Source organism: Apostichopus japonicus, chromosome 8 (genome assembly GCF_037975245.1).
Source record: "Apostichopus japonicus isolate 1M-3 chromosome 8, ASM3797524v1, whole genome shotgun sequence".
Taxonomy (NCBI): domain Eukaryota; kingdom Metazoa; phylum Echinodermata; class Holothuroidea; order Aspidochirotida; family Stichopodidae; genus Apostichopus; species Apostichopus japonicus.
Window position 1 is genome coordinate 17,954,055 of NC_092568.1, and position 24,765 is coordinate 17,978,819.

Here is a 24,765-nt window from a genome sequence, read left to right on the forward strand (position 1 = left end):
CCTGTATGCGATTTCCAGAAGTGTAGTACCTCAGAAATAAAATGATCCCAAAATATGTTTCCTTCTGTTCCCACAAAACATACAGTTAAGAATAATCTGACCCGAAAAAGTCTGCCATGTAAAGTATGTTAATACTCCTTAATTGACACATTTGTCCATAAGTTTACTGTGTTCGTGCATCCATTGACTTTGTACCCTGTTTGCCATGCTCTGAGTCTTTTTATGCATGCCTAGATGTAGCAGGTGGATTGTTCTTACGGAGAAGTTGCGTCATTTTGGTTATTTTAGAGAGTAAGCTTTTCAAAAGCAAAGAGTACTTGCAACATTGGAGGGAGTGTGTAAAAGGCTTTAAAAGACACCAAATTTCATCGGAACTTTCTGTACTTGAAATGGATTCATACTCATGAAAAACATATCTCTCCTTAGGTGCAAAAAGGTTAGGTTGCCTGCAGTACGGTTTTCAAGGTGATATCTCGAGATATTTTGAGGTGCGCCAATTACGGGGGTGCGTCAATTATGAAACCTTCACTATAGTACTAGTAGGCATACTACTAGGCTACTGGCCTAGTTTGCGTGCTTCAAATTCCCACAAAACATACATAAATGTACACATACAAAAGACAGGCTGCTTACCTTAGACTAAACGCATCAATAAATAAAAATCTGCATGCTTGTTTGGTTCCACTGAACATCTAAGGAAGCTTATGGTATCCTAGGCTTACACGCTTTATAAGATTTCAGTGTTTCCAAAACATTTCAACATTGTGAGTACTGAAAAAGTAGAATGAAATGGCTATTGCTTTTAAAAAAATGTCATTATTGATGGGTAGTGGGTGGAACATGTATCTACAGTACATACAAATATCAGGATTGGTGTTGAATGATAAATTAACTTAGTGGAATCATGTTGGTGATCTGGTAAGAAAGTTGAATCGAGGCTATAAACTGTCTTCAGGAAATGTACCTAGGTCTTCATCATACGTTTGGAGGAATGTTTTATAATGCTATGATTTGTGGATTTTTTTTCAATTTCCACAAATTAAACTCTGTGGTAAAGAGTCACAATTCCTGTCAATGAAATCTTCAAAATACGGTGGCTCGTAATAGTCCATAAAGTTATCTCTCTCCAGAAGTGAAGTCAGTAAGATTTCCGACGATAACTCGACTCCACCTCCGAATATAAAGTGACTCCTTTACAACACCTTGCAATCAACCAATATTAAAATATTGTCTCCTGATAAAGTGGGGAAAACAAAACAAGTTGAAAACTAAAATTTGTGGTTGGAAGAAATATCCCATTGTGGTGGCAGCACAACTTCCTGCTTCTCAGAGCCGTATATTTAAATATACGGCTCTGCTGCTTCTTTCTTTGTGACTGGTTGTGAGAGATATAATAAAGAAAAGATTCATTCAATTGTGACTGTGATATTTATTTTTTCCTAATCACTTATAGGTTTTGAACCTTTTAAACAATAACTTCTTAAGGTTAATGAAAAATTTGTCAAAAATAAAGTATTTTCTTGGAAGGAAACTGACCTTCAGCTTCAACATTTTGATAGCAGAATGTTCCGTAATGAATGTAAGCAGTGCGTCAAATATAAAAGATTCTGCAGTCAGTCTAGAGAAGACAATAAAGAAAACCCTCCCCTCCCTACCCCTCCCTACAATGAATTTGTTTTTTTGTCGGGATGTAATTAGAGTCACAATTCATGTAGGAAACAAATCAGCAAGGAATATTTGACACTTTCAGATCAGAAGAACTATCCACTTGACACAAAACGGTGTGTAAACAAAACTCATCAATAACATGTAAAATCATTTCCCTTATGGGTTTTATTTTTGTGTGGGATGCCATTAAATTACATACCCCATATTAAATGACCGTGAGAGAGAGTTTGTAGTATGTTTGCCCTAGTTGATTGCAGAGTGGCACTGTAACTCATTAATTATGACAACAATTGACAAACCTTTTCATATTGGGAATAATATTTTCCCATAATTTGTCCTGCTAATGAATTTATTTTGGTGGTTACTCTGTTTATGTTCTTCAAAAATAGTGAAAGAATAAAGCCCATTTCCAGACTAGTGTATCAAGTGCTTTCCAAGAAGCATAACAATGACCAAAGATTCCAAGAGTAGGAAAATATTATCCAACAATTTGATAATCAGGAATAAGCTGAAATTAAAAACTAAAAATATGAACCCTTTTATTTGTCAAGTTGAAACATTTCTCACTGTGGGAGAAAAAAATTCATAACTATCTTCTCTGCATTGATTGTGTGCGTGGCTCAAATTTTGAGGGCCCAAACTTGGTTTTCCTTTCGACATGCCATACATCCAATCCCACTTGTATTTTAATATAAGCTCCATGGGACAAAACATACAAAATAGTTTTTAATTGAAATCTTCAAAATGAAAATGGTAAACAATTGTTTTACAGCAGAGAGCAAAACTGATGCAGTATGAAAGAATAAATAATACAGACGATTCGATTTCCATAGTTATAGAACAATTCCCTTGAAAGAAGCTTGGTGGTACATCATTGCAAACAATAGAAATGTGATACATGAGCAATAAAAAAACAATGCATACTTTGTGAGGCAGTGCAAGTAACATGCAAGTACTAGAGTAAACCAATAATTAATGTATTCAAATAAATATGGAAGGCAATAGTTCATATAGTCAGATAAAAGTGACTTCAAAAAGAACAGAACAGTTGCATAAAATGTAACTATGGAATATTGATATCCTACTGTTACAAAACTTGTATTTGCTGATCATTTCTTAAAATGGCTAGATACACATGAATTCAATATTAAACTCACTAGCTCTAATACACATTATGAATTCAATTGACATATTTAAAAAAAATATCCCACAATAAACCTTATTTTGCTGAAAGATGGTACATATACAGAACCAGACAAGGCCCCAATAAATTTTCATGTAAGCCCACTGGCTTAAAAAGCTGCCACAGTTGTCTTCAGACACCATGCCACCCCCCCCCCCCTACAACACACCTCTCCTTCTCAAAACCAGTAGGCCTAGGTTCATTGGCCCAAGGGCTGGGACTTGCATCATGAGCAGCAATGAAACAAGTCCCTGTATGTGCTAAACTTTTGAACTACTTAAAAATAAGAGCAATAGATTAAACTAAACTTACTAACCAGATATTCTTCACCAAAATACTATGAAAATTGCCCGTAAAACCCAACTTTCACTACTTTCCTCCTGTTTCACTGGTTTTATCCAGGTTCACTGCTTTCCTCACCCTATTCCCCCCCCCCCCCATCCTCTGTACTAAAGTGGCCTAGCTGAACATTCTGTTGGCAATACTGCTTACAACTTGCAAAATAAGACTTATAACACTGATAAACCAAAAGGTGGCTGACCTTACAGAATCCACAAATCATCTAATAGATTTTGCTTTAATGCCCTCTGAACAACCTGGAATGTGTTTCAGCAATTATGCCATAAAATTGTTTTTTCGAGACTAGATGATGCAAACTTTGTATTGGCAGAGATAACTTTTCATGTAATGCTAGAGCTGGGATGAAATGACATATGTTAAAATATCTTTTTTCCAGTCAAATTTACCCTTTACTGTGACAGAACAATTTAATTTCTTATTCTATCAGATGAAAACTGAAGCTAGCAGACATATCGTACGGTGGGTGTGAAGATCTAAACATGACATTTAAAAACGTAAAGCGAGACTGACTTAGTTCTAACATGCAAGGTTTGTGGAATTACTTGTTCCTAATATTTCTTTTACTTGAATCAATTGCCTACAACCTGGTCTGTCTTCGATCTATCTTGTAGATATCAATTCTTCAATTTCCCTCCCCCTATCCCCACACAAACACCTCCTCCAAAAGGAAATAACACTGTGGCAAATTATTTCATACATTTAATTCCCATGAAATTTAACACTGATAAGAATAACACTACTTGGTGGTGTGACCGATTCAGAACAGTATAAAAGGAAAACATTTGTGGTAAAAACTCAGTCTTGTACATTGGTTGGAATTAGAAAGAAAAAGTACTGAAACTCCTGGTATTCCTTTATCCTGACTGCCTTTGACTACTGTGAGTATTATCAGGTAAACGCAATTCTGACAATTTCCAGCAGCCTTGGAGAGATCAAATCTGCAAACATTTGGCTAGGAGAGCATTTACACTGCATAATACCTCAATTCAGGTGGAGTGTATTGTGAAATAGCATTTAGAGGGGCATGATCCTGCAGTTATGAATATGTATACACACAGATTCACAAAAATTTCCTCTGCTAATTTTTACAGCTTGGAAAGAGTATAAAGCAATTCAAAGTTTCAAGTTTGTCTGTCATTGCTCGGTCAGTTTCGACTGTCTACATGTCCAAAAACAGCCAGATATCTTCCCTACAGATTTTCTGAGTTGTATCACAAATGAAACTGGGGTCCATGGTTAGCAAGGTATTGTGGGTTCCCACCAGCTACCCCACTTCCTCCCTATCATTAAAGCAATAGCTACATAGGTATCACCATCAACTAAGAGCTGGCTAGCTCAGTCCATACTTCATAGGACCTGTAATCCCAAGTCCATCGATTTGAATCCCGATCCCAAAGCATACTATCAAACATGTCTATTGTAACAAAAAAAGTCAATGCGAATAAACATGACACTGAATGGACCTTGTGGCTGTGAGCACCAGTTTTTTTTTTAAAGAAAAAGAGAACTTATAATTTATACTGCTCATGGAAAATGCAAAATGTATTTTTCCTTCTTGTAATTTAACAGCAGGTCAGTGCTACTTGACATATGAGTTCACCTAGCTGACTGTGTCACTATGTGACATTTTCACCTACAGTAGTATGCAGTCCCTGTAAGCCCACGAACAGAATAATAAATTTAAGGCAGCCATTTACACTTGACCTTTGATCCTTCTCTCTCTCTCTTCTCCATGGAGCATCTCCTGATTGACATTAGCACGCCAATTGAAACAAAACCAACGTAAAAATCTTATGATGAATTTTAGTCACTCTGGAAAATACTTGGAATGTATTATTAATTAAAGTAGGTCTATTTAACATTTAGAACTTCATTTGCTTTCGGAGAGAATGCACAGTCAAGGCACCTCTAGAGAATTGAGAAATAATGCAAAAGTTTGTAGATCTAAAGGAGAGCTCAAAAACAATAAAATCAGTATTCCAGATAGCAGACCTCAAGAGCCTAACACATATGAAGGGAATAAAAATAAAATAAAACTGTTAGCAAACTGCTTATCCACTAGAGAGCCTGTGTAAGAGAATGTGTAAAAGTAAGTGAGCCTGACATTTCGATCCTAGCAGGATCTTCAGAGGCTCTGAAGAAGATCCTGCTAGGATCGAAATGTCAGGCCAACTTACTTTTACACACATATAAAGGGAGACAAAACTGCCAAAATTTTTGGTGATCAAACAAACGTAAAAAAAAGAGTTGCTTCAAAGGTGATGAGAAATGATTTCTAAACAACTGGAAATGAAACAGTTGATTAATGCTGCAATAAAAGCAAAAAAAATACAAAACAAACAAGAATAAAAACAAACACATAACAGATCAGTCAACAAAGGAAATAACTTCATCTTAAAAATAACTGTCACGAGTGGTTGTAGTTCAACAATCGATTCCTGTTATTAATTACATGGACAAGAACTCTTGTAGAAATGTGCTGAACATCCTATCGGTTGCAGGATCCTCATAAATGTGACATTTTGATTACAAATGACCAAAGTTTTTACTGATGGTTTTGTGCATGCACTTCTCATCACTTTAAGAAACAGAGGTATCAACAGCCTCAATTAAAATCATAGTCTTTTTAAACCGCCCCGTCCCTGCCCCTGTGTCAGAAAAGTAGTTTGTCTTCACAAGATTGACTTGATTGGAGATATTTTGTCCTCTGATATTAAAACTGGAGACCACAATTAATATTGCACCTGGAGAATCAAATATTTAATAACATAATAACAAAAGAAAACAAAAATAATAAAAATTGAGTTGGAAAAAAATCTCATCTTCCTTGACTAGTATTCTCAATTCAGCTGGAGATGTTTCATTCACAATGTCCTTGTCCCTCCTCTTCTTGAAAATTATAAAAAGTCTCGATAAAGTCAGTATTTTTCTTTCGATTATAAGTACACTTTAAATCCATCCTCTCTGTAAGAGTACAGAATGATCACCACAGATCTACAAAAGAGAGGCAAACAGATCGTATGCAGTCGGTTACCATAGTTACACACGTTTACTTTAATACATAACTATAATTACACATTTACTTTTATTCACAAGTGTTGTTTATGTAAGTGAAATGTAACCAGCAGCTTAGAGGCAATTAGTTCCATTTCAATCAGAGCTGTATTATGTGCTGTTGTTGCAACAATCTTCACAATTGTATGTAAAAATAAAACACAAAATTGTAAGGAGATTCAAAGCCAAACTAATGTTTTATTACACCCCTGGTATTCTAACTATTGTGATTGGTGAACCCAATTATCTTCATCATCATGGCTAGGAATGGGTCCATCTGATTGTTACATGCAAATTAGGCTAGGACTGGATCCATCATTGTGCTACATGCAAATTAGGCTAGGACTGGGTCCATCTGAGTGTTACATGCAAATTAGGCTAGGACTGGATCCATCTTTGTGTTACATGCAAATTAGGCTAGGACTGGATCCATCTGAGTGTTACATGCAAATTAGGCTAGGACTGGATCCATCTGAGTGTTACATGCAAATTAGGCTAGGACTGGGTCCATCTTTGTGTTACATGCAAATTAGGCTAGGACTGGGTCCATCTTTGTGTTACATGCAAATTAGGGTAGGACTGGATCCATCTGAGTGTTACATGCAAATTAGGCTAGGACTGGGTCCATCTTTGTGTTACATGCAAATTAGGCTAGGACTGGGTCCATCTTTGTGTTACATGCAAATTAGGCTAGGACTGGATCAATCTGAGTGTTACATGCAAATTAGGCTAGGACTGGGTCCATCTTTGTGTTACATGCAAATTAGGCTAGGACTGGGTCCATCTTTGTGTTACATGCAAATTAGGCTAGGACTGGGTCCATCTTTGTGTTACATGCAAATTAGGCTAGGACTGGGTCCATCTTTGTGTTACATGCAAATTAGGCTAGGACTGGGTCCATCTTTGTGTTACATGCAAATTAGGCTAGGGATAGGTACATTTGCTATGATAATGCTGCAAACCTAGAGAAAGTGATGATATCTTTAAAGCAAAGTAACAGGACCTTTTAGTACAATTATTTTCGTGCCAGGCATTGAACATCCTGTAAATGCTTTCGCCTGACTTGAAACACTACTTTGAAAACAAAACTAGATTGCATTAAGTCATTCATTTTAATGGCAGTGTATGATTTTGTTTCACAATGGAAGGTCATATACAGTAGTACCCTTAATCTGTAATTAAGAACTTATAAAGTAAATGCTAAACTAAACCGCCATGAAGGGACGTGTTGAACAGGAAATAAAAACTACACATTCAATGGTATACTATGAGTGTCATGACTAATGACACTTGAGATACTAATTCTCGTGAAAGGAATAATGCCTACAAATCCATTTATATGATGCCAGATGCCATATTTTTCAGGGAAATATTTATCCAGTATCATATCACAAAAATGCTATGCAAAATGGTCAAGTTGCTACACAAGTGCAATGATGTATAGTGGTTTTTTTCCCCCTCTTTACAAAGGAACCATAGCATTTTATAAGAGACAAATACAAACACTTCAAAATTGCGACACAAGATTGGAACGATAAATTATTCCTAAATAAGAGGCAAATTTCGAAGCCTTCAAAACTGCTACATAAAATTTGAACAATGAAATAAATCATTCCCCAAAACTGAGTTTATCTGCAGACTGGAGGGTGCTCTTTTTTCCCTATTTCCATATTTGGGTTGTCTATTTGACAAGTAAGTGGACACAATACCTGCCATTACTTATGTTAGTAGACAAATTTGCTAATACATAAAAAATATGTTAAAGGCATTGAAGACTTGCCCCAAACCGCATGCCGCCCTGTGAAAAAGTTAACTTTCCGTTGCTTGCAAGTGAAGTTTTTCTCTTGTCGCTACAAAATGCAGACAGTAATGAAACATGATACCTTGTATCTTTGAACAGTGTGCTGTGAGTATTGACCGCAGCTGTATGTACTGACTGTACACTAGTGTCTAATTACCGACAGTAGCAAGCTGTGTGTGTATTTTCTGGGATTGATGGTGGTGTCTAACACTTCTGTTACACCTCATTCGAAACTAGGTCAGATTACCGGCATTAGACGTTTCTTTTTGCGTGAGTCTTCACACCCTTTAAACCAAATTATGCTCTTAGTTGATATCACTTCCCCCATGTTGAAAATATCTTGTCAGTGGGTGCTTATCTTTTGTTTTAAACAACAAACCTAGAATTCATGGAGTGAAGAATGTTATCAGTCAGTTGAACAGATAAGAAAATTTGAAGGGTGTGGGGTGGGGAGGGGAGGGTGTTGGGGGGTAGGGGAAGATGTTTTCTTTAATGTAACTTTCATTTTCATACTCACGGTTCATTCTCCTTCATCTGTTGGATCGAATCAGCAATCCGTGGCAGATACTTGCGATATTTATTATATTTATTAATGAGTTCCTGGACGCTGGCATCGAAACCACTCTCATCTCCTTCCAGCTAGAAAGAAAAAGAGAACAAAATGAAATGGATCTTCTAAATTGTTAAATATCGTACAACTACAATGAGATTGGTTTTGAATTAAAACATTTATTCCGAAACGAGAGATGAAAACTCATCCACGTATGATTTGACCACACCGATTAGGTATCAAACCTAAACTGCCACAGCTACTTAGACCTACACCTCTAATACGTTCCTCACAAAGTCACACAAATGATACATCGCAGACAGACCAACATTTTGATCAGTGTTCTCAGACTCACATCCAAGATAGCCACAATGTTCTTCACCACGTCCATCGGCAAATCCACCTGTTTGAAAAAATGAGAGAAACGATTTAGTGGAATTTATAAATACTAAAGGCTGTAAAGGGACACATTTCACAAATACCCTCTTGAGTCGTCGGTAGCTTAGCTGGCAGTTGCATGCATGACTGTACTACCTAGCGAGAATATTTCACTGTGTAGCGTACATTGTTTTTCAATGTTAGATATTGATGTCAAGATATTCGCTTGCGCATGCGCCCACGTTGATATTTTGAAGTAGAATCGTTACTCTGTTGGTTAAACAGAGGTGATGTTTTTTACGTTCTCTCAATTCCTTTAAATTGACCAAAATTTGGGCAAAAAAATATATATATATATCACGATTGTGTGGTCATTTAGTACATATAAGTGCCAAAATAATTTGCTGGATTAAAGTAGAACGATAGTGACAGAAAAAAAATCTCTCATTTTCATATATAATGTTTATATGTTACCAAGCAACATATATTTTTAATTTTCCAAATAGCACACCGGAAAGTTATAAAAAAGGGAATTAAAACATCATTTTTTCGCCTCCGTAATTTAGGAATTTGCAAACACAACAACGACCTTGAACAGCCCTCAGGTCAGTGAATGACGTCACTGTGATGATCTTTTCTGTTGTGAACTGTTCAGTACGGAGCTGTGCGTGCATTTCGTGTCAGCATAACTGTTATTTTCCGGCGTAATGTTCAAGACATAAATAGATAATGAATATCATAGTGTCTTGATTTCTTCACCATGTGTTTACAAGTTTTTTTTTTACGAAATTTGCGGCGATTTCGCAACGATTTCCATGCCTCGCGGTTTGGGCTTCAGGAGGAATCGTATTCTAGCCCAACTTCACGTAGGTCCGCAAACGGTACTTTCATACTGTGCAAACATAAGTGACAGTGTGCGCTACCGTAAGTAATACTTACACGATGTTTTGTTTCGCTCAAGCATACACACATTTCCTATTCGTATTACATATAAAGTGGTTTGGAGGGTATGAACACATCTCTGCCCAAAAAAACTCTGCCTAAGCGACGTCCATGCCCCAATTCAAATTTGCACGTGGATTCTCTCCTCACATAGTCATTAGGTTGTTAACGTCTGACATGTCTTCCAGTTCCAACACTTACTGTTGCATTTATTGGGATATATATAAATAATGCGGCATAAAAGCATCAATCTTTCAACTTTTATTACTTTAGTGACCTTGCCACACGCAAATTTCAATTGGGCCCGAGAATCATCTTCTGTGAAGTGGGCAGAACAAACTTTCACATTCTTGCCATGAGAAACTCCTGGTGCGATGAAGTCTTTCCTGGTTCCCCTCACAAATCGTATCCAGAGTTTCCGATATCTCTCACTACATTTTCCGCTTGGAAAATTGAAAAAAAAAACTTATTGTAGAGTCCACATTCGTTCTGTTGCATACCCCTACAAGGCAATTTCTTGGATTTTGCTAGTGGTTTACGTTGTTTGTTGAGTCCAATATTGAGTAGGTTGCAACTAAACTAACACACTAAGTGCACACTGCTGAAGTACACTACGCTGAGCTCACGTTGTTATCATCATAATGACGTCACATGTCACTGTAGATCACGTGATCATCATATCGCTTTTCGCGAAAAGCCCAATTTCTGTTTAAAAAATCAACGAGTTTAGGAATTTTTCTTAAGCCTTTCCCAACATCGGATTGACTTGAATTTTCACATGTGTAAAATGGAAACCAACTAGAATACTCATGAATAAAATCGTATTTTTTCGTCGATGGTGAAAAATCACTATTGTTCATCTTTAAGAATGAAATGTATAATATATAAATGAAATATCGATGATTGAAATTGTGTCAATTTCTATCCATAAGCAAACTTGAAGCCTACTGGTATGATGTCATAGTTGCACCATGGCAGCAGAACGCTTTATTTGTTTTTGAATAGTTTTGACCTCAGATTCGATAGCGTTTGAGAGAAGTTAACAACATACCAATGACCATAGTGACTGTGTATTCATATTGAGGTTTTTCTCAATTTTGAAGTAGGAAATCATATGTATAAAATTTTTAAAGAAAACCATAATAGGATATTGTCACTGAGCTTCTTTGTGACATCACAAATAAATTGAGAATAAATGTTCACCTGGACTATCCTTTTAATCCAGTATAAATATTCACCTTGACTATCTTTTAATCAAGACTTAATGTTCACCTGGACTATCCTTTTAATCGGAATAAATGTTTACTTCGACTATCCTTTTCATCGGGAATAAATGTTCACCTGGACTATCCTTTTAATCAAGAATAAATGTTCACCTGGACTATCCTTTCCATCAAGAATAAATGTTCACCTGGACTATCCTTTCCATCAAGAATAAATGTTCACCTGGACTATCCTTTCCATCAAGAATAAATGTTCACCTGGACTATCCTTTTCATCCGGAATAATTGTTCACCTGGACTAACCTTTTAATCCAGAATAAGTGTTGCTTGTTTTTTAATTTTTTAAATGGTACACTCCACTCATGCTAAGATTCACACCCAAGAGAGAAGGGAAGGAAGATAGTTTTTTAGACAAATTTAATGTGGTTTTTCAAACAGTTTCATCCTTAGGTTCTTCAGATTTTCAAACGCGTTTATATCATTACATTACTATAATTAAATATATTGCCAAGTACACACAATGGCTCTTTCATTTTAATGTTTAAGGGATCAGAATACTTACAGCCAATACTTCTACTACAGCCTTGTAGGATAGATGCTCCAGGACAGGCTGAATACGTGGCTGGATCTGTAGAAAAACAAAGAATTACTAACGATAAGCAAACAAGCGGAAACATATGAATAATAGAAATTATGAATAACATGGCAAAAACAATAATATGAATGTTAAAGACTCCCTCTTGGAATATTTGTTTCAATATTAATTAATCAGTATATTACTGAGGTCCTTATAGCATTTCGCTTCATGAGAATTTAGTTCCCACCCATCCCCCACTCCCTGCTGCAATCTTTCTTTTATGGCAACAACTACCTTATATCTACATGAAGGTACATCAAATATCCTTGTACAAGCCCATTTTTTCTCTTTAGGTAAACAACTAATACCAATCTAAGACAATTTACTGTAGTATTCTTGCACTTTGCAATCACACATTCAATATTCTAACATTTCCCATAAATTTGCTTTACATGGTCACAGCTACACATTACAATAACGCCTTAAATTAATACAACATGAGCCCAGCCTTAACACACCTGCAAAGCCTTCTGTAGTTCAAACCAAATTGTGGGTTGTTTCTCGATTGATTCTTGAGTGCTTTCAATACGATATACATATATATGATATATATATATATATCTATATATATATACATATATATATATACATATATATATATACATATACATATATACATATACATGTATATATTTATATCTATATATATATATATATATATATATATATATATACATATACATATATACATACACTTTAAGTTTGAATACACTGGCGACAGACATACCTGTCGGTCTATTCTCTTCTTGGTGTTATTTTCTAGTTTGTGGTTGTCTAACGACAGGAGGGTTACGCCATATATCGGTGGCTGACTGCTGGCTACATCTAACGATGCGCTCCGCTGAGCGGCTAATGGCTCTTTAGGCTCTGCGACATCACTGGCAAGGAAGAAAAAAATACAACATATGGCTTAAACCGGTTGCTTGTGGTCCTCTAAAGTTTACGGAAATTTAATTGAACAAGTGTTTACAGAAATTTAGCTCGTCTCTCTCTCTCTCTCTCTCTATTTCTCTTCTTTGATTCAAAATATGGATAAAAAAGAAAAAGAAACAGGTAGTATTCCATTCTCACCTTGTAAGTTTCTGTTGCAGGGACTCTACCAGGTTCACGAAGGCCACCTTGGAATCTACAATCTTCTTCTCCCTGTCGATAGAACGTACCTGCGGACAGACGCGGCAAATTACAGCATCTTACATTTTACACACGTACAGACGTGATGAATGATGTGAAAACAAACTGTTTCTAGAGCAATATTTATATCTCGGACATTACTTGGCCTGATGATCCAATCTTGCCTGTAACAATCTGTTTCCACCAAATGTGTATAAACAAGTAAGCAATTAAGGTCTTCTATCGGTTCTCACTATTTTGTGGCCCAGACAGTTTTGTTTTGATGTTAACAATAATCACATGTAAAGGAGCAAAATAGACATTTTCAGATTTTTTTCATGATTAACATGTATTGAAACTTGCTTTTCAAGCTATTGAACATAGCTGTTGTTGGGATTTTAGGTAAGATCAACAATATTGGAAAATTGATCAAAATCAACTCAAAATGTCTAAGCTCAGTTGGAATACTTGTACCGAGGTTTCCGAGTTTCCTTTCAGGGAATTATTCCAATAATGCAAATTTATTGACAGCAATCTTTTGTTTTAACAGACAATTCCTATTTATCAACGTTTGATTACGTTAGTTGTTTATATCTAGACGGTATCTGGGATATGGTTAGGGTATCATAAGGTGTACAGGAAGATATACAACTGGTAAATTTTAAGTTTTATAGTCATTATAATTACATTTTCACTGATCACACCATCAGGGGCCACTTTTGACCTCAAATGTGGATAAATGGATGAGGTGTTAAAACAATAAAACACTATTATTGGGGTTCTCCAGCTACGTCCAAATCAACAGAATGTATATGGGTCCTATCTACCTCCACCAACCTTGACAACATGCAGTCTCAGATTATAAGGGTACCATGAGTTGATCACATATACAATTTCCTTCATAATTATTGAAGAATCTTTTTGATACATATTTTCAAAGTTTCAAATTAAATTAATTATATCAAGCACTTTAACTTTTCTTTCTCTATAGCACTGTTATTTTGTTCGGTCGAACAGCACAAGTAGAACCTTGAACTAGTCAAGCATTATGGGTGTCTGTACGCAAATTCTTCCAGCATGTTCGCATGCTGACATTGAGCTCTTAAAACAATCGTCTTAATTTGAATCAGGAGATCTGTTAACATTAAAGATCACTCGTATTAGAGCCGACATGACAGCGCCCTCTGGCGTAACGGTGGGGAGCCCCAATGAAAAGCTCGCAATTAGAGGCATCTTTCTAAATCGTTTCCAAATCTTTCTTATTCGTACATTGACACTAGATATCATCACCGCAGACAAATAGTGCCTTAGTTCTCTTTGTCATGACTCACCAGGGTTATTCAACATCTAACATACGTCTAATTTTTGCCTGTTGGTCTTTGTGGTTGAAATTTCATCAGAAACGTTGTCCTTTAATACTTTACTCTTATTTTGTGCATTTGGTAGGTACTCGATACAAACGAGTACCGATGAGTACAAGTGTGTACAAATCACAGTTTTCCTTACCCAGACGACACCAGTCTCTTGGTGGTCCTTCAAAATGACGATATGAGACACTCTGAAAGCCCTACAGTATTCTTGAATCTCCTCTAAGCCCTGCCAAGAAGAGGAGAATAATACACGGTTTGTAATACAGAGATACTACTGTGTTGGACAATCATTACTATACACAAGTTGTACGACAACAAAAATCAGAATGCATCAGGAGCAAATAGCAAATAATGGATAATGTGTTAAATCACTTTAAAACAGCTTTTAAATTGATTTGTCAGTTCCTGGCAATTTCGCCGATAAACCTATATCGTTTGAATTATTATTATTAGTATCAAGATTTCTTCAGCACATAAATTAATTAGTGAGCAACAACAGAGTCCGCTATAGATTCTAGAAATCATTATTTGAGGTAATAAACTTCATCAGTCAAGCTAGTAGACTATATGAATATTCAAATCAAACAAATCACATTAAAGGGATATTACTTTATTCAAATAACAGCATTCAATCTTGGTTTATATTGGTTACATTCAAACTGCATAAATATTTCAACCCCTTTCACAAACAAAACAGAACAGTGCAAGAGAAGGTCATACAGTCAAGGTCACTACAACACTCTCCCCCTCTCTCTGATTTACCATGCTTGCATCGTAGAGTATATCGGCTTTGATGTTATTCACCCACAGGCTTCGGACGACTTGAATGCATTCCTTAATGGAGTAACTACTGCTCATCACACAAACAAGGACATCACACACTGGAACCACCTGGAAAAATATGAAGTAAACAACTATGAATGAAACTACAAATGTGCTGCGAACGTTATTGATCAAAATGCCACGGTGTAGCAACTTCTCACACAATTGGCTTAACTTATACCCAAGGTATGATATCATTTACGCAAAAAAATCGATAACAATTCGTAACTGTTGTAGTCGACTGTAGGTTAATGATAGTAACAAAATCTATGATACAAGATGTCTTGCACGGCTTCAACACGTCACATATTTATTTATTTATTTTTTTTCCTTTTTTCGTTTTCACAGCACACAGAGAAGCTCTGTCCACATGCCGTACGATTTTGGTAAAGATGTAACATTAATACATTGTTATATTTATCAGAGATAAAACTATGAAATGTTTTAATGTGATCAATCACCATTCTTTAAAAGTCATTGCTAGATAAGGCTTTTCTGATATCATTTCTAGTTTGTGATAATAGTTTCTATGTGCTCTGCCTAGTTCCTGTTTTTTATTCTGGTTTTGTCTGCTCTTTCACGGTGGCATATTAAAGATAAGACAGAACTCTAATGAAATATTGTTCACGTTGTTTGATATATTTACTATGACACACTGTTAAAGGATCTCTAATCCTCTAAAATATTCATAATACTCATTCCAGAGTTCATACTGACTGCTAATCCTCTAAATATTCATAATACTCCTCCATAGTTCATACTGACCGCTTCTTCATCGTGCATTAATGCCGTTACTATCTTATCAAAGTGGATGCTGACTCCTACAGCTTTGGGAACCGAGGGATTGGCCTGAGCGGATGGGATTCTGTGCTGAGGAATCTGGAGAGAGAGAGGAACAAGCAGAGATACAGGGAAAGGAAAGAAAACTATGTAGAATGCATGACATAGCATCTATAAAGAAAAGGAATGTTTAAGAAAAAAATTGGAAAATAAAATAGAATAATAGCCTTACAGATGCATCAAACTACATGACCTACCGATGTCAATAGTATGCATAACGATAAAGATTTGTCCTAAATTACTTTAAAGTAACTTTTAAGTACTTTAAATAGTCAACCAGTGATCTCAGACCAGTAGGTTCTCTTTACAAAGATGGCGACTTACCAGGTTGTCGTATCTTCCTCCGGCAGCTAAAATATCTTGCATCGTGTACTTCTTGTTCTTCTTAGTAAACTGAGCAACGAACTGAAACACGTAGCCTGAGTAATACTTGTGGACCAGACTTGGAGCCACCACAATCTGCAGAGAAATATCATAAAATGAATCGCTGCTTTGATATTTTTCACGTAAACGAGTCTCTTCCTTTGACTTGGTACATGAAACTCTTAAAATTGGATATCAAACTCAGCGACGAGGTATATCTAAACATGATTGTCCAATTTTATAATCATGAATGTAATGAGTCATTTCAGATGAGTTATTACAATTAAATTGAAATGTTTCTCTTCCACAAGTTAAATGTGTTTATTGAGGAATACCAAAAGAGTCTGAAAATAATACTTGTAATGCATGGAACGATGTATGCAGCATTCTTAAGACATTAAGTGCACCTTTTGCTTGACACCAAATACCTCTGCCCGAGAGATGATGCCTTCCAATTCAATAAGTGCCTGCTTGGCCATGGAGGCATTTGGTCCTCGACCTCTGGTCACAGGTTTCAGTTTGGCAGAGAGTTCCTTCAGTGAGCATTCCAGGACGACAAGCTGAAAGAGACTATGGACCTATGGAGAGTGAGGAAAGGTTAAAATGGGCGGTGAGGAAAACGATCAAGGACTAGTATTTTCATTCTGTTGTGAAGATCATTTATAGTCAAAATAATATAAAACTGTTAGCAAACTGCTTATCCACTAGAGAGCCTGTGTAATAGAATGTGTAAAAGTAAGTTGGCCTGATGTTTCCATTCCTAGCAGGATCTTCTTCAAAGGCTAAATGACAAAAACGTAAGATCGTTTTAGGCAGAATGTGGAGCAAATTGTGAGACTGAAAACAAACTCATCTACGACAAAAACGTTACAGGGTTGACTTGAATTGTTCTGACTTGTGAAATTTTGGTGAATTTTTATAGAGATCTGGTAAGTCACTTACACTCTTGACATAGGTAAAGTTAATTATTTATCTGTGAGGCCTAATGATCAAATTGTCTCCTTCATTCATTTAGATTTAAGATACTTCACTACATATGTGATACCTGCTTGTTTTTTTTAACCTGATCCTGACCTACATCAGTTGGAATCATCAACCAGCTCACTTGATACTCACCATGGGCAGAGCCAGGGTGAGTGCATGGGGGGGCTGTTCCAATTTTTTTTTTTAAATTAGCTACGAACAGATACTTTTGGTGATTACAAGGTACACAGTGGACACATTTTTAGCACATTTTTGCATGTGTTCATCCCTTAGAGTGTAACATTGCGTTAAGCACACTTTTGCATGTGTTCATCCCTTAGAGTGTACCATTGTGTTTAGCACATTTTTACATGTGTTCATCCCTTAGAGTGTACCATTGTGTTTAGCACAGTTTTGCATGTGTTCATGCCTTAGAGTGTACCATTGTTTTCATATGAAGAGCAATCTTGGTAGTATATGTCACCCACTCCCACCCACTTCCAAGAATTCCTGGATCCACCACAGCTCTACATTTCCATCCAGTGTACTGATTCCTTATTAACCACTGTGAAAATCAGGCGGGGTTAATTTACTATAACAAGCATGTCATGTCCAGAGATAATTTATTGGCAACAATGACCTATTGTTTTCTATTGTTATTGTTATTTTGTAGTATATAATGTAATAGATTGATCATACCTCTTGTTCTGAGAGAGATAAAGCCTCCAGCTGGGTCTGCATCTCAGCCTTTGTATTCTTGGTGTCTGCGAGTATCTTGATGACATCCTCCCTCTTCTCTTCGGGGATACCGCAGTGGCTCAAGATGGCTGTGAGGAGGAGGGTGTGGTTTACTCGAATAAAGTAAACCTTTTTCTCCTGCAGAGATATTTAAAATAGGAGAGAACAATGAGATGATGGAGGTATTTAGATATCATGAAAGAGCAACTGTACGTCATTTACCAGATATGAGCTCAACTTTAGTACAGTCCTGTGTCCTGTGGGTCCCTAAATTGTCCTGTGGGTCCCCAAGATGTCATGAGGGTCCCCAAGTTGTTCGGTGGGTCCCTCAGTTGTCCGATGGGCCCTTCAGGTGTCCTGTGGGTCCCTAAGGTGTCCTGTGGGTCCCAAAGCTGTCCTGTGGGTCCCTAAGATGTCCTGTGGGTCCCTAAGATGTCCTGTGGGTCCCTAAGGTGTCCTGTGTGACCCTTGTCCTGTAGGTCCCCAATGTGTCCTGTGGGTCCCCAAAGTGTCCTGAGGGTCCCCAAAGTCACCTGTGGGTCCCCAAAGTGTCCTGTGGGTCCCTAAGGTGTCCTGTGGGCAAAGGTATACTGTGGTATCCATGTGGACCCCTAATTTCTTCATGTCTATCTGGCACAATTGTAGTTAAACCTTCTTTGTGTAACCTTTACATGGCTCCTAACAATCTCAGTTGCTATCTTCCTTTCTCTAAGATTACACAATCAAACTGTAAAGACGTCTATGCTACCTGCTTTGGCTTCACTGAAAGCAACATTGCAGTATTACCTCACTTCTTCTTTGTCAGCATGTTCAACATGCTGTTCTTATACATCTTCATTGTCACATGTGGAACTTTATTCTTTGCAGTTTGATTTGCACAGAAAATTTGCTAAAAAATTAACCCTTGAACATTTTTTCTCACATCATGATATTTCACAATCATCAAATCAAAAATCTAGAAAATGGAAACAAATTTTCACCTCCAATGCTGGAAACTCTTCAATGATTTCCGATACTATGTACATGACTTCAGCATCGGGTAACAACGTTGCTGTGATGTTTGTTATGATATCAAAGGCACACTCAGTGAACTCCCTCGGGTGACATCTATGGATCTTCCTCTCTCTGTAGACCCGCTCTATGGAGTATCTGAAATGAATGGATGAAGATGTAGACAGCAGCAACTGGGGAATTAATCCGAATAAATCCCAAAGGAAACATCAGAGAAGAAAGTTATTCCAGGTTAATATACAAAGATGCAGTAATGTATGTTGAATGAGGAAATCAAATATTTAAGGAATAAACTTGCTACAGGCATCCTTTATTGGTCAATAGATTGTTAAGGTCCTATTTTTTTAAAAATTTAAATAGAAAAACCTGGCGACCCTGACACACTCACCTTTTTAATCTTGTAATTGAGTTTCTGGCAACATTCCTTGCAAATGGAACCTAAAAAAAATAAAAGATATCAATTGAATAGTTACTTTATTATTCATGTAAAATCTCCCAAGCTGCTGAAATTAGACGACAAACTTACTCGGACGGTAGACGCTGTATGTGTATCAATAACCTCAAATTATAACATGTTTTGTGTGGAATTTACAATGGGGATATTTTGTTATGACAAATTTCCTGTTTGTCATCAGAGTTCAAAAATAAAATAAAAGGAAACATGAGATTTCCATTACTTTCAGGCTAAACACAAAGTTTCATCTTTTAATTTTCTTAGTGATCACGATAAGTTCCTATGGATTTATTTATATCCTAGAAATAGTTCATGCATTCTTTCCTTTGCCCTAGAACCAAACGATTGGTAAGTGTCATTAGTGTAAAGGCGGCATATATAAATTTGTCACTCATCAAGCACACATTTAATACAATTTACACTCTGAATATTTCAAAACTACTCAAGGGTGAGTTTACAGTTTACAATATTTTAATACAATTCATTTTTAACCCTAATGACATTTTTCAAAGTGATAAATTAATTATGAATTACATTAACGAATTATTCATAGTCAACAGAGTTACTGAAGGGAGAGGAAACTAATAATGATCATTTTGATTGTTACTGGACACCAAAAGATATAAAGTACAGTCAGCAAAGGTGAGAAGAGAAATGCATCAATTATATTAGTGACTTTTGGATGGATTTACAGCCAACCAAGATGTTTCTTTCTCTATTGTAATTCCTCGTATGGTCGGATGACTCCCCGTATGCTGCCACTAACATACACAAGTCATCTTTTATTCCACAGTGCATTACGCTTTATAACAACCTTTTCGTTCGCTAGGCTCTTTCTATTCTTGTATATATCTGTTTTGGCTTGGGGCTGTGCATATTCAAGTTTGACAATTTTAAGTATCTTACTTGCTAACCCCTTTATTTCTGAACTTTCCTTTATTCTACTTGTAAATTTATCCTTTTACATGTTGTATTCTTACTCTTTTAAGTATGTACTATTATGCGAGCATGCAATTTCCCTCTGAGATATAATAAAGTTATACTTACTTACTTATTGAGATTCTGTGTACTTGTAATCTCGTTTATAGCTTGAGATCTCTATCCCAGTATGGTCACTTACAGTGTATTACCAAGGCATTTTTTTTTTTTAGGGGGGGGGGGGTTATCACATTTTCCTTATTTGACTCAATCAAGTTCTCAGGTACTTTACAAATCCTCTTGATGGTGTTACGGGAGCAAGTGGCAAGTTCCTAGAAGAACTGGTGTTTCCAATTTTAACTACGAGGTGGGGTGTGGGTATTTGAAAACAGGGAGAGACACTGACCCGTAAATCAAACGGCAGCACCACAAGGCTCCCGCTGCTGTCCATGAAGTAAGCCCCCGATTCTGTGAAGTCACTCAGAGCATTCTTTGGCATAAGGAGAGGTGAGCTCACTTTCACTGCTCCGTGCTTCTCAAATAAGTTGGTCAATAATTCAAAGACTGTCTTCTGTACAAGAGTCTGCTTGAGAGAGAAACCCTGCAAGAAAGAACCCACGGAGGATACAAATACATAACATTGCATGACTAACAGTATGTACATGTTGCCTGTCAAACCTGACATTGCATTATACTAGAAAGGCCAACTGACTCAACATGTTTTATAGGAGAATAATTTAATATAAACACTGCAGACATGATTTTTTTTCAGGTTTTTAACATTGCTCACTGCAAGGGGTAATAAGTTTTATGTTTCCAAGATTAAGAGTCTTTGACTTCTATTGACCTCAAATAACCTTTGACCTCATCAAAAATAATAGGATTCTTGTATGTTAAATTGATATTAAATTAATTTAATATGTATATGTATCCTGCATCATACCAATTGCATCACATTCATTTTATATATATATATATATAGATAGATATTTATATATACATACACATGTATCGTGTTTGAAATGGAATGTGAAACACAACTGCATAATGACAGGGTACACGTATATATATAATTTGATAGTATCTTTTATTTTATATCTTTCATGTTACCTTGTGATTGTCTACATCATACAAAATGTCATCTTTTGCATTCGTCGTCTGCGAAAAGAGTTCGTTCATCAAGTGTTTGAAGCCTCTTGATTGGTCTTTGGAAACAGTCTTTCGTATCATCTCTTGGAACCTGGCCTCTTCCATTTCCAGAGGGGGTAGATGCTGACTGTCCAAGACTTCCCTTGCGGTGGGGCGTTTGCCAGGGTCGTGGTCCAGAAGCCACCTGATGATACACTTTTTGTCTCTGTGTTGATATGCATCAAAAAATTCTGGCATTTCAATATTTTCCTGTAAATGTGAAAACAAATTAACAAAACAGTCAATATTTAAGATATCACATTTTATGAGGTATCAAGTTCACAGAGATGTCACATTTTAACCACTAGTGACTACAATGTTTGTTTTTCATCTCTACTAATACCAATAGTGTTATGGAGCATCCACAATCGAAACATGAGATCAGTCCCAATTTTTCATTCTGAAATATCGTGCTTACTAGAATTCATATTTACCCTCTGCTGACCTCAAAGGGCATTTGACCTAAGACCAAAAACAATAGGTTTTATCTTCCCATTATGTAGCATCCACTTATCATATAAAGAGAATGGGCCACATTGCCACAAGAGGTATTATGACAGATTTTAATATCAAATATCGGAACATTTTTAAATATCAACACTAAAAGATGCTTTACCATATTTGAAGGAATACATTTAGACGTACCTGTCTGAGTTTACCCAATGTCTGTACTCTTTCCATTCCAGTCTTCAGACATGGGATACACATCTCAAAGAAAATGATTCCCAGGCTGTACAGATCAACTTTCTGTGTGAGATAAAACAGGAAAGAATTGAAAAATTAATGAACCAAAGGCAAATTTGGTTTGCAACGAAAGAGGAACTAATCGCTTCTTCAACTTACTAAAGCAGGGGTTGGTGTTTCAGAAACAAACTTCCAGCACATTCACCAAACCCATCCAGGTTTTTCAAACTGATATAGCAACTAATAAATTATAAGAATTCCTAAACACTATTTATCGCTACATGAATGCTAAAACTCACACAGCAGAGAGTGGTACAGAAAGTGCCAAAGTTCACTGAAAGTGTTATAGTTCACCCAAGTGTCAAAGTTCATTGAAAGTGCCAAAGTTCACTGAAAGTGTTATAGTTCACCCATGTGTCAAAGTTCATTGAAAGTGTCAAAGTTCACTGAAAGTGTTATAGTTCACCCAAGTGTCAAAGTTCATTGAAAGTGTCAAAGTTCACTGAAAGTGTCCAGGTTCACTGAAAGTGTCAAAGTTCACTGAAAGTGTCAAAGTTCACCCAAGTGACAAATTCACTGAAAGTGTCAAAGTTCACTGATAGTGTCAAAGTTTACTGAAAGTTCAAAGTTCACTGGAAAGTTTACTGAAAAGTTCAAAGTTCACTGAATGTGACAAAGTTCACTGAAAGTGCCAAAGTTCACTGAAATTATTCACTAACCTGGTTGTAATATCCACTCCTGGCTTTACATAATTCAGGGCTTACATAGAGGGCAGTACCGACTTTACCCGTCAAGAATTCTTGGGTATCACCTAATGGGGAAAGAAGCAAGATAATGTTTGTTAGTTATATCGCTTAGCGTTGAAAATGTTTACCTTTATTCAGTTCCATTTAAACTCTCCAATATTAGAGATGGCATAAAGATAAAGAGGTTTGTGGGATATGAAAGCAAACAACAGAGAACTGTTAACTTGTTGCTTACTTCAAAAGGTCAACATATTTGTTGTTTATTATGACACAGAAGGAGCCAGAACATGACAAGAAATGATATAGAAACATGGTTGAAATTGTTATATCAAATAATGAAGAAATTGGCAAGTTTTAAACTATTTTAGTTCTGGATTTTAAATTGTTTACCAGCACTAAGAACATTGCATACAAATCAAGTTTGATACCAGCAACATCCAATGATATGAATATAATTTATTAATATACTGGGTGAAAATGTTGGTATCATGAGATGGGGTAAGTTTCCTTCATTGACTAACCTTCCAGCGACTGTGAAGATTCTGGGAGAAGAGAATGGCTTGATATTTCTGTCAGTACTTCGCCAGCTTTCCGTTCTGACGTGGCCAATCCAAAGTCACCAATTTTGACTAGGTCATCGTAGGCTAAGAATATATTGTCTGGTTTTAGATCTCTGTGAATCATACCCTGATGAAAACCAATAAATAAAAACTTACATTAGATTACACAATCCACGAAACCGTTGACATATAACATATACCATTATACAATTTATGGTCATCCAGCAACTTCAACAAGGCTGAAACACCTTAGTACTCATAGTATAAGACAGACTGTAACACATATACAAAATGAAGATAGGAACTCATGATTAATACTGTGAGGCTCTTCGCTTCTCCCTTATGAACTGCTACTTACTAAAAAAAAATATCGACCCTACTCTAACTACAATAAGCGTTACGCCTCTCTAAATGATCCCACTGCCCGTCTCTGCTCATTCCCGTATTTTGCAACTCTTAATGTAACACTTAAAACAATAACATGAGAACATCAGCTCACAATAAAACGGCTAAAAAGAGAGCGGAAAGTGTCTTTACCTGTGAATGTATGTGAACCAGTCCGTCGAGAATCTGCCTGAAGAAACTCCAGAGTTGTTTCTCGTTTTTATAAATCCCCTCGGCTATGATGGTCCTCAGAGTGCTCTTCTCACAAAACTCCATCTGGATGTAGAGGTACCTCTTCGGTGACAACTCCAGATCTGTGGAGGACTCCTCCGTCTCGTACAGAGGGGAAGATTTCTAGGCGAGAAAAATTTTCAAATATTATTTTTTGGAAGTTCTTCCAGATGTATAAGACTGGAAAATTATTAAAGGAAGATGGTGATGACATGCCAAGAATAATTTAGTGTTGAAAATTTTTGCATTGCAGTTTTGAAGGGCTCTCAGCTTTGGGTCGTATAAAAGTACTATGTTTCCTGTGTACAAAAACTTCTATGTATCTTTGCATCTATGAGCCCCCAAAGAATGTATGAACCATAATTCCATGTCAGATTTTAAATTATTCATTAGGAAAGTTTTCCCTCCTTTCATGACAGGAGATATACATGGTCAGTGAAAAATGCTCCTCTTAGATCTATAGTTTTCAGAAGATGAAAGCTAGGGATCAGATCTAGTAAGGTTATTGAGGAAAGCTACAATTCCTCTATGGATCTGGATCTATAGTTTTCAGAAGATGAAAGCTAAGGAACAGATCCAGTAAGATT

At 36.5% G+C, this 24,765-nt stretch overlaps 2 protein-coding genes across 7 annotated transcripts in view; both read right to left on the reverse strand.

Moving 5' to 3' along the window:
* LOC139970834 (eIF-2-alpha kinase GCN2-like) overlaps positions 1-4,572 on the reverse strand; it is a 71,967-nt gene extending 67,395 nt beyond the window's left edge. For 2 of the 3 annotated variants that reach the window (XM_071976867.1, XM_071976868.1), the window contains exon 1: positions 2-627. Coding sequence is in view for 1 of the 3 variants with exons in the window: in XM_071976865.1 (XP_071832966.1) it covers positions 634-692 (59 nt within the window). In the remaining 2 variants the exon portion in view is untranslated. The other variant, XM_071976865.1, reaches the window with a different exon arrangement.
* A 491-nt stretch (positions 4,573-5,063) lies between these two features.
* Positions 5,064-24,765, reverse strand: part of LOC139970833 (eIF-2-alpha kinase GCN2-like) — a 42,331-nt gene continuing 22,629 nt past the window's right edge. For all 4 annotated transcript variants that reach the window (XM_071976863.1, XM_071976861.1, XM_071976862.1 and 1 more), the window contains 20 exons: positions 24,101-24,301; positions 23,525-23,690; positions 22,977-23,068; positions 22,219-22,320; positions 21,496-21,783; positions 20,792-20,986; positions 19,402-19,451; positions 18,983-19,151; positions 17,964-18,140; positions 16,709-16,879; positions 16,263-16,397; positions 15,864-15,977; positions 15,039-15,167; positions 14,413-14,502; positions 12,868-12,956; positions 12,524-12,674; positions 11,722-11,787; positions 8,972-9,019; positions 8,584-8,705; positions 5,064-6,205 (listed from right to left, as the gene is read on the reverse strand). In XM_071976863.1, coding sequence (XP_071832964.1) covers positions 6,148-6,205; positions 8,584-8,705; positions 8,972-9,019; positions 11,722-11,787; positions 12,524-12,674; positions 12,868-12,956; positions 14,413-14,502; positions 15,039-15,167; positions 15,864-15,977; positions 16,263-16,397; positions 16,709-16,879; positions 17,964-18,140; positions 18,983-19,151; positions 19,402-19,451; positions 20,792-20,986; positions 21,496-21,783; positions 22,219-22,320; positions 22,977-23,068; positions 23,525-23,690; positions 24,101-24,301 — 2,613 coding nt within the window. In that variant the 3' untranslated portion in view covers positions 5,064-6,147. The remainder of the gene's footprint in view (positions 6,206-8,583; positions 8,706-8,971; positions 9,020-11,721; positions 11,788-12,523; positions 12,675-12,867; positions 12,957-14,412; positions 14,503-15,038; positions 15,168-15,863; positions 15,978-16,262; positions 16,398-16,708; positions 16,880-17,963; positions 18,141-18,982; positions 19,152-19,401; positions 19,452-20,791; positions 20,987-21,495; positions 21,784-22,218; positions 22,321-22,976; positions 23,069-23,524; positions 23,691-24,100; positions 24,302-24,765) is intronic.